The sequence below is a fragment of the Hypanus sabinus genome, chromosome 3 (genome assembly GCF_030144855.1).
Source record: "Hypanus sabinus isolate sHypSab1 chromosome 3, sHypSab1.hap1, whole genome shotgun sequence".
Classification (NCBI taxonomy): domain Eukaryota; kingdom Metazoa; phylum Chordata; class Chondrichthyes; order Myliobatiformes; family Dasyatidae; genus Hypanus; species Hypanus sabinus.
This window is the reverse complement of record NC_082708.1, coordinates 184,748,578-184,759,400: the sequence shown is the minus strand read 5'-3', so window position 1 is coordinate 184,759,400 and position 10,823 is coordinate 184,748,578. Positions and strand designations below refer to the sequence as shown.

The 10,823-nt window shown below is 43.3% G+C and overlaps 1 protein-coding gene across 2 annotated transcripts in view; it reads right to left on the bottom strand.

The window, feature by feature from the left end:
* Positions 1–397: 397 nt before the first annotated feature.
* npm1b (nucleophosmin 1b) overlaps positions 398–10,823 on the bottom strand; it is a 116,555-nt gene continuing 106,129 nt past the window's right edge. For both annotated transcript variants that reach the window (XM_059965755.1, XM_059965756.1), the window contains exons 8-10: positions 10,137–10,247; positions 8,424–8,498; positions 398–2,812 (exon numbers count right to left, since the gene is read on the bottom strand). In XM_059965755.1, coding sequence (XP_059821738.1) covers positions 2,762–2,812; positions 8,424–8,498; positions 10,137–10,247 — 237 coding nt within the window. In that variant the 3' untranslated portion in view covers positions 398–2,761. The remainder of the gene's footprint in view (positions 2,813–8,423; positions 8,499–10,136; positions 10,248–10,823) is intronic.

The window sequence follows — 10,823 nt, the reverse complement described above, 5'->3', positions numbered from 1 at the left end:
TTTCACAACCTATGTAAACGACAATAAACCTGATTCGGATATGGTGAGAAGTGGTTAGCGTGATGCTTTACAGCACAAGCTGTAAGATCGGGTTTCGATTCCTGCCACTGGCTGTAAGGAGTTTGTATATTCTCCCTGTGACCAAGTGGGTTTCCTCTGGGTGCTCTGGTTTCCTCCCAGTTTCCAAATACATACGGGTTAGGGTTGGTGAGTTGTGGGCATGCTATGTCAGCACCAGAAGTGTGGCAACACCTGCGGGCTGTCCCCAGCACATCCTCGGACACAAACATTGCTTTAATGTACATGTGACAAGCAACGCTAATTGTTAAAAAGAAAGCTCGACAGTAAACAGAAGCAGTTTGTTCCACTGCCAGCACCGCCCCCTGACAAGGCCACCTCTTCACATTCCAGCCTATCCAGTCAGCACCGGCTGGCCACTCCACAAACAGTAACACACACAAAATGCTGGAGGAACTCATTAAGACAGGCAGCATCCACAGACAGCAACACCGAGAGCCAAGGGAGAGATTAGTTAGACATTTCAGGCTGAGACCCTTCATGGTCCACACACACATCTGACCTCGCACTTGTCCCGCATGCAAACACTTGTGGAACAAGCAGAAGGCGAAGGTAAAAAGGATGACCTGTATTTATGTAGTACCTTTGACAACCTCTGCAAAGACAGGGTTCAGGGATAAAAGTTCCATCTACTTCCAGCCCCCCCCCCCCCCCCATCCATCAGGCACTTGAACTTCACACAACCTCATTTGCCACATCATTGAACTGTTCCCACAACCTATGGACTCACTTTCAAGGACTCTTCATATCATGTTCTTGACATTTATTGCTTATATATTTTTTTATTTTTATTTCTTTCTTTTTGTATTTGCACAGTTTGTTGTCTTTTGCACACTAGTTGAATGCCTAAGATGGTGCAGTCTTTCATTGATTCTATTATGGTTATTATTCTAGAGATTTATTGAGTATCCTCACAAGAAAATGAATCTCAGGGTTGAATATGGTGACACGTATGTATTTTAATAATAAATTTACTTTCAACTTTGTTGTGATCAGACTCCTTGAAAAGATTCCAGGCCACCTCAGGACAAGATATCACCAGAGAAGACTCAACTTTAAATTGAACTTTGGGAAAAACAACTGCAGCAACTTAACTTAAAAATTTGTTTTTGGCGACACAGGAGATTGCAGATGTTGGAATCTGGAGCAACACATAACAGTTCTGGAGGAACTCAGTGGGTTGGGCAGTCACCGTTTTGGGTTGAGACTCATGAAGGGAGAAAGGTTAGATGCAGACACTTCATCACCTGCCAGATCTTTGTCCACACTTTCCTTCCACCTCATTATACTCCCCTCCTTCTTTCAGTCCAGATGCCCATTTCCCTCCTTAGACACTGCATGATTTGCTGAGTTCCTTCATTACGTCGTGTGGATAAAATTTCCTGTACACAAGGATGGCTAACCAGGAGAGATAAAGATAAAGATGTGGCCTTATCTGCCACATGCACATCGAAACATACAATGAAATGTGTCATTTACTTCAATGATTAACTCAGTGTGAGGATGGGCTGAGGACAGCCTGCAAGTGGAGCCATGCTCCCAGCATGCACACCCTAACCCATGTGTCTTGGGAATGTGGGAAGAAACTGGAGCACCTGGAGGAAACGTACGCCATAATGGTGAGAACATACTGTACAAAATCTTTACAGACAGCAGCGGGAATTGAACCCTGATCGCTGATGCTGTATTCATCTGTTTATTATTGAGATACGATGCAGAATAAACCCTTCCAGCCCTTCGAGCCATGCTGCCAGCAACCCCCGATTTAACCCCAGCCTGATCACAGGACAATTTACAATGACCAACTGACCTACTAACCGGCACGTCTTTGAACTTAGGAGGAAACTGGAGCACCTGGAGGAAACCCAAGCGGTCACGGGGAGGACATATGAACTCCTTATAGGCAGTAGCATGAATTGAACCTGGGTCACTAGTACTGCACAGCGCTACACAAACTGCTACGCTATCACGCCGCAGGAGCAGAATCTCTGACCAATCTTCCCCATTCCTTGGCTCTCGGGGTTGAGAGATCAGGGATCGACAAGCTTCAGACCCAGAGCTAACTCTAACACCACACCAAGGAGTCCCAGTAACCTCAAGAGCTACAGTGTGCTTCCAGTGGCTATCAAAAGAGAAATTTTCTCAAGGACATGGCATTCTGTATAGTTGTAAGAACAAAAAATCAAATTATTTTGCATGCTTTTAAAGGCATGGAATTTATTGGCTGTGAGCTACACAAAATCAAATTAGGAAACGTAGACAGTGTTGAGAACACAATGGGCCTATCAGCATCTAAAGAAGAGAGGGTTTCATGTTTGGCTGTAGATAACTTCTAAAACCAATTAATAGGTTAGAAATATTAACCTCAGATTTCAGGGAGCGCGAAGCACAGAAACAAATATCACTGTGATGATGTACGCTCTAGTAGCAATTGTTTGGTGACAATAAAGTAAATTTGTTAAGATGCTGATACACTTGCTGTGTTTCCACTGGCTGTGCCTTTAATTTTAACCTGCTTTTTGGACTCCCTCTGGCAATATTTTAGAACGGCATATCTGTGTCACCAAAGACTTGAACATAGAAACAACTCCAAACAAAATGTGGTTTGCAGATATCCTGTGGACAAAACAGGTTGTAGAACCTCCATCAACTCGGCAAATTGTAGGCAATCTTCGGGCAGCCCTCACTTGGCTTGCTTCAGGGTCTGGCCCCAGGTCCAAAGCTCCTCAATTACCTGTCGACAAAGATGACATTGTTGAATCAGAAACAGAATCAAAATCAGGTTTAATATCATTAGTATACAGTATGTTGTAAAATTCCTTGTTTTGCGGCAGCAGTACATTGCAATGGAGCCTGAAATAACTGAGGCTTGAAAGAACAGAACAGCAGTTGTCATGGGAGATTTTAACTTCCACATAGATTGGGTGAGTCAGGTTGGTCAAGGAAGTCTTGAGGAGGACTTCATAGAATGCATCCGTGATGGCTTTCTTGAGCAGCATGTTAGTGAACCTACAAGGGAAAATGATATCTTGGATCTAGTCCTGTGCAATGAGACAGGTAAGATTAACGACCTTGTAGTCAGGGATCCTCCTGGAAAGAGTGATCAGAGCATGATTGAATTTTGCATTCAGATGGAGGATGAAATAGTTAGATCTAAAACCAGTGTATTATGTTTGAACAAGGGAGACTACAACGGGATGAGGGAGGAGTTGGCTGATGTGGATCAGGAGCACAGTAGATAAACAGTGAAATACTTTCAAAGAGATTTTTCACAGTGCTCAACAAAAGTATATTCCAGTACAAAGTACAGTAAGAGTGGGGAGAGCCACCTTTGGATAACTAAGGAAATAAAAGGTCAAATTAAAATTAAAAGCTCATGTGTACAAAGTTGCAAAAGTGGGAGACTGGAGGATTGGGAAAACTTTAAAAACCAACAGAGAACAACTAAACAAGAAATAAGGAAAGGGAAGATAGAGTATGAAAGTAAATTAGCACAAAATATAAAAACAGATAGCAAAAGTTTTTATAAATATATAAAGCGGAAGAGGGTGGCTAAGGTCAACATAGGTCCCTTGGAAGACAATCAGGGGAAGTTGATATTGGGTGATAAGGAATTGGCTGAGGCATTGAACGACTATTTTGTGTTGGTCTTCACGGTGGAGGACACGCCTAATATGCAAAAGAAGGATGTTATGGACAAAATGGGAGGTGAGGAGCTTGATAAAATCACTGTCACTAAACAGATAGTGATGAGCAAACTAAAGGGCCTGAAGGTCGATAAGTCCCTTGGTCCTGATGGGATGCATCTCAGGGTGCTGAGGGAATTGGCGGAGGTTATAGTAGATGCGTTGGTAATCATTTATCAAAACTCTCTAGACTCTGGGCAGGTCCCAGTGGATTGGAAGACAGCAAATGTCACGCCACTTTTTAAAAAAGAATGTAGGCAGAAGACGGGCAACTATAGGCCAGTTAGCTTAACATCTGTAGTCGGGGAAAATGCTTGAAGCTGTTATTAAGGAAGAAATAATGAAGCATTTAGAAAGGAGTGGATCCATTAAACAGACGCAGCATGGATTCAGAAAAGGCAGGTCCTGTTTGACAAACTTACTGGAGTTCTTTAAGGACATAATAAGTGCAGTGGATAGAGGTGAACAGGTGGATGTCATATAGAGTACTTGGATTTCCAGAAAGCGTTTGATAAGGTGCCGTACAAGAGACTTATAAATAAGATACAGATGCATGGAGTCGGAGAAGTATATTGGCATGGATTGTGGATTGGTTAACCGATAGAAGGCAGAGAGTTGGTATAAATGGGTGTTCCTCCATTTGGCAGTCTTAGTGAACAGGGTATCGTAGGGGTCAGTGCTGGGCCCGCAGCTGTTTACCGTTTACATTGATGATTTTGAAAATTTGCTGACACTAAACTGAGTGGAAAAGCAAATTGTACAGAGGATGTGGAGAGTCTGCAGAGGGATATAGATAGGTTAAGTGAGTGGGCCAAGTCTGGCAGATGGAGTACAACGTTGATAAATGTGAGATCATCCACTTTGAAAGGAATAATAGAAGAGCAGATTATTATTTAAATGGCGAAAGATTGCAGCATGCTGTTGCGCAGAGGGACTTGGGAGTGCTTGTGCATAAATCACAATAAGTTGGCTTGCAGGTACAACAGGTTATTAAGAAGGCAAACGGAATGTTGGCCTTCATTGCTAGAGGGATTGAATTCAAGAGCAGGGAGTTTATGCTGCAACTATACAGGGGACTGTTGAGGCCGCTCCTGGAGTACTGTGTGCAGTTCTGGTCTCCATACTTGAGGAAGGATATACTTTGGAGGCAGTGTAGAGGAGGTTCACCAGGTTGATTCCAGGGAAGAAAGGGTTAACCTATGAGGAGAGATTGAGTTGTCTGGGAATATACTCTCCGGAGTTCAGAAGAATGAGAGGGGCATCTCATAGAAACATACAAAATTTTGAAAGGGATAGATAAGATAGAAGTAGGAAAGTTGTTTCCATTGGTGGGTGAGACTAGAACTAGGAGACATTGCCTCAAGATTCAGGGGAGAAAATTTAGGATGGAGATGAGGAGAAATTGTTTTTCCCAGAGAGTGCTGAATCTGTGGAATTCTCTGCCCAGTTGAGGTTTCTTCACTAAATATATTTAAGATACAGTTAGATAGGTTTTTATGTAGTAAGGGAATTAAGGGTTATGTGGAAAAGGCAGGTAGATGGAGCTGAGTTTATGGACAGATCAGCCATGATTTTATTGAATGGTGGGGCAGGCCGATGGACTAGATGGCCTACTCCTGCTCCTATTTCTTATGTCCTGAATGCCTGAATAATGAGGGTCCTTAGTGATGGATGTCACTTTTAGAGATACTGCCCTTTGAGGGTGTCTTCAATGTTGGGGAGGCTAACACCCACGATGGAGCTGCCTGAGTCTGCAACCCTCTGCAGCCCCACAGCAATAAACGTAGTGAAGAGTAGCCTAGGAGAGGTGAACAGGAAAGATCTACTTCTCTCAGTGGAGAGTTGTTAACTTGGGATTAGAGGAAACTGAGTTGAAATTATTTCAGCACACGAGTCGTGGTGGTCTAGAACACTGCTGAGAAGATGGTAGAGGCAGAAATTCTTTATTTATTGATGGAGAAACATTGTGGAATAGGCCCTTCTGGCCCTATGAGCCATCAATCTCCAACTTAACCCCAGCTTAATTATGGGACGGTTTACAATGACCAATTAAAGTACCAAGCAGTACGTCTCTGGACTCTGAGGGAAACCAGAGCAGCCAGAGGAAACCCATGTGGCCACGGGGAGAATGCACAAACGCTTTACAGAGAGCAGCAGGAACTGAACCCGGATCACTGGTACTGTAAAGCATTGTGTTAACCACTACGCTACCATGCCACCCTTTTAGCAGGATGAGCACTTGAGGAAATGGAGTCTTACAGCACAGAAACAATCCCCATGACCCAACTCTTCCATACCCAATGTGTTTCCCAGTAGTAGTCCCATGGCCTGTAGCCTTCTAAACCTCCCCTATCCATGTAATTATCTAAATATTCCTAATGTGTCTGCCTTAACCCCTATTTCTGGCTCATTCCAAATAAGCACCACCCTTTATGTGAAGAAGCTGCCACCGACGTCCCTTTTAAATCTCTCGCCTCTGGTCTTAAACCTGTGCCCTCTTGTTTTTAGCACCATCTCTTTGGGAAAAAAGGTTATGTGCTTTCACCCTGTCTATGTCTTATCATTAAGGATGATGATTTGGCTATCGAGTCTGCTCTGCCATTCAATCATGGCTGATTATTCTTTCCCCTGCTCTGCTCCACTCCCCGGCCTTCTGCCCATAACCTTTGTTGCCCTGGCCAATCAAGAACTTATCAAGCTCTGCCTTAAATATACTGAATAACTTGGCCTCCACAGCCACCTGTGGCAACAAATCCCACAAATTTACCACCTTCTGGCGGAAATTTCTCCGCATCTCCATTTTAAATGGGCACCCCTCTATGCTGAGGCTGTCCCCTCTTGTCCTAGACTCCATCATCATGGAAAGCATCCTTTCCACATCTACTCTCTCTAGGCCTTTCAACATTCCAACAGTTTTAATGATATCCCCCTAAGTACAGACCCAGAGCCATCAAAGTTTCTCATATGATAACCCTTTCATTCCTGGAATCATCCCTGTGAACCCCCTCTGAATCCTCTCTAAAGCCAGCTCATCTTTTCTTAGATGAGGAGCCCAAAACTGTTCAGAACACTCAAGGTGCGGCCTCACCACTGCCTTACAAATCCACAGCACTGCATTTGCCTTCCTCACCCCGACTCAAACTGCAAGTTAATCTTTAGGGTGTTCTGCACAAGTTCCTTTGCATCATAGATTTTTTGATTTTCTCACTGTTCAGAAAATTGTCTGCACATTTATTTCCAGTACCAAAGTGCATGACCATGCATTTTTCAACATTTGCCACTTTCTTTTCCATTCTCCCAATTTTTCAAAGTCCTTCTGCAGCCCACCTGTTTCCTCAACACTATCTGCCCCTCCAGCAATCTTCGTTTCATCTACAAATTTGGCAACAAAGCCATCTATTCCATCATCTGAATCATTGACATCCAATGACTTATAATCTTATAAAATGGTAGAGACATATATTCTTATATTCCAGGGAATTAAGTCCTAGTTTATACAACCTCTCCTTGTAACTCAGGCCCCCTGATAAATCTTTTCTGCAATCTTTTCAGTTGAATAACATCTTTGCTAGACATACAACAAAGAACATAGAATAGTACAGCAGAGTACAAGCCATTCAGCCGATGAATTTGTGCTAACATTTTAGCCTACTCTGAGATCAATCTACCCTTTCTGCCACGAAGCCCTCTATTTTTCTATCATCCATGTCCCTATCTAAATGTTTCTTAAATACCCCTTCTCTGAATCCTCTCACTATCACATCCCTCTCCTCAACGGTTACAGATGAGGAGTATTTATTTTAAAGGGTCATTCCTCATGACCACACATGAACTAAATAGGAGGATGATCACTGGACAAATGCCTGAACCCAGTGTTCTTAGGCAGGCTTGGGAAACAACAATGGCGAGCTAAAACATAGAGCACGGTCCGCTACAGCACAGTACAGGCCCTTTGGGCCATGATGTTGTGCCAACCCTTTAACCTACTCTAAGATCAATCTAACCCCCGCAAATATTCCTCCATTTCTCCTTCACACTAACACACAATGTTCTGAAGATATTCCCTGGATATTCCCTTCAGATATTAAAGAACCAAAGTATCGTTTAGAGTCCCCTACCACCCTTCCATAATCTCTTTGACCCACTACCATCAGGAAGGAGGTACAGAACTAGGACTAGGTAATAGTTTCTTCTCTCAGGCTGTGCGATTAATGAGTACCCTGCCACCACCATGGTCTTGTCACTGTTCACTGTTTACCTGTGCTGCACACCACATGAGCTTATCTGTGGTAATATTTTGTTTTATGTGCTGTGTGTGATACATGTTTTGCAGGTACACCATTGTTCGAAGGAATGTTGTTTCATTTGGTTGTATATATGTCAAAGTCAAAATGCATTAATTAAAAAAGTACATAGACTACATACAACCTTGAGATTCTTCCACCACAGTCATCATAAAACAAAGAAACCAAAAAGAACCAATTAAAAATGACTAACAAACACCCAAAATGCAGAGAAAAACAACAAATTTTGAATAATTTTCTTTGATCTGTTTGCCACCGGCAAGTCATCACTGAGCTTCACTGGTGCCATTTTAAACCAGTCAAACAACAACAAAATTGAACTTGAGATTCTTACTTAAAGGCTGATGTTACTCACTTTTTGATCTTCAAGTCGGAATGAGCTTTTTATAAAGTTCTTAAACTTCTGTATGGTCTTCGGTAAGTGCTGCCCCTGCAAACCAGTAACAACCAGGGTCAGTGCTGACCAGAACATCATGAAGATAGTCTGCACAGCAGTTGCAGGAGCTATCTATCACCTAGAACAGGTAGCCCAGGGGAAAACGGGGGAATGGGAGGTGGCAGCCAGAGGGACAAACAACCGAGGCAGGTTGGTATGAGAGAAAGAGAGAGGGTGATTTGGGAAAAGAGGATGAATGGGTAAAGAAGGGGGCAAGCAGAAAAAGAGGAGTATGACTGAGTGAGGTGGGGTGAGTGAGTGTGAAAAAAAAGAAGGGGCACAAAAGAAAGGGTAAGCAGGAAAAAGGAGATGAGCAAAAAAAAGGGTGCAAGTGGGGGAAAGAAGGAGGAAAGTGAGAGAAAAGAGGGAAATTAAATGTAACATCAGAGAGCTGGGCAGCATCTGAAAGGGGAGAAACACTTGATGCTGCAGGTCCTGTCTCCTGGGCAGAACTGATGGTCCCAGAACCAAATTTGCAACCGTTTCTCTCTCTACAGATACCACTTGGCCTGCTGAGTGTTACAAATTTTCAGCATCTGCAAGATCTCCTTTTTTATTTTTTATTTTTGTCATGATTTGCTTTGACTTTTCCACCTAGATACCCAGAGAAACCACCTGATCTTAATTTAAACCTGTGATCACCTCCTCCCCAAAAGATACAGGTCTTGGATTTCCTCCCAACAATTCTTGACTCACAGAGCACCACAAGCACAGAAACAGGCCCTTTGGCCCTTTTAGTATGTGCTAGCCTAGTCTTCTGCCTAGTCCCATCGACCTGCACAACCAAACATCTCTTGAATGTTGAAATCTCTTAAATGCACATCTACCACTTCCTCGGGCCGCTCGTTCCACACTCTCACCACCCTCTGAGTGAAAAAGCTCCTTCTTAGATTCCCCTTAAACATTTCACCTTTCATCTCTAATCCTCTGACCTCTAGTTCAAGTCTCACCCATCTTGAGGAAAAAGCCTATTTACCCTATCTACACCCCTTTTAACGTTATATACCTCTGTAAGGTCTGCCTCATTCTCTTGAGGTTCAGGCAATAAAGTTCAAACCTATTCAGCCTTTCCCTCTAACTCAGGTCTTCAAGCCCCGGCAACATCCTTGCAGGTCAGGCAACCTGATGGCATGAACATTGACTTCTCTAACTTCTGTTAATGCCCCTCCTCCCCTTCTTACCCCATCCCTGACATACTTAGTTGTTTGCCTGTTCTCCATCTCCCTCTGGTGCTCCCCTCCCCCGTTTCTTTCTCCTGAGGCCTCCCGTCCCATGATCCTTTCACTTCTCCAGCTCTGTATCACTATCGCCAATCCCCTTTCCGGCTCCTAGCTTCATCCCACCCCCTCCGGTATACTCCAATCATTTCGCATTTCCCCCTCCCCCTCAACTTTCAAATCTCTTACTATCTTTCCTTTCGGTTAGTCCTGACGAAGGGTCTTGGCCCGAAACGTCAACAGCGCTTCTCCCTATAGATGCTGCCTGGCCTGCTGTGTTCTACCAGCATTTTGTGTGTGGATTAGGAGGTATTGCTCCTCAAATCTACATCGTGATAGTGGAAGAGGCTGTAAGTGTACAGCCTCATCAAGATACCAGGAAATAACAGCATTTTTGAGTAACACAGATAGTTACCTTTTCAACCAAAGCCTTCATTTTAGTTTTAATGTCATCCATAGCGATTGCAGTCTTGGAGGTTTTCACTGGTTTTGAATTGTCTCCTAGATTTTTGGTTTTCACAGGAGTCTGCCAAAAAAAGTAAATAGCATCAGCCTTAGCCAATCAGAATTTAAGTACAATTCCAAGTAAATTCTTTCCTCTCCCTCTCCACTATCATGGTATAATAGAACAATAGTGCACATGTCCACAAAATCCATCACCAATGAAAGTACCAAATGTAGAATAAGACCGAAGAGACAATCCTAATGTCCACAACAGCATGAACAATTAACTCTTTCCTACTGCTATCAGGCTCCTGAACCAAATGAAAAAGTATGACACCACCTGAGACTATACAGTCAAGTGCAAAAGTCTTAGGCACAGAGATAAGTACAGCATGGAAACAGGCTTTTCAGCCCATCTGGTCAATGCTGAAACCATTTACTCCCATTGACCTGCACTGGGACCAAAGCCTCAATAACCCTACTATCCTTGCACCTATCTAAACTTCTCTTAAATGTTGAAATCGAGCTCACATGCACCACTTGTGCTGGCAGTTCATTCCATATTCTCATGACCCTCTGATTGAACAAGTCTCTCCTCGTGTTTTCCTTAAACTTCTCACCTTTCACCCTTAACCCATGACCTCTGGTTGTATTCCCA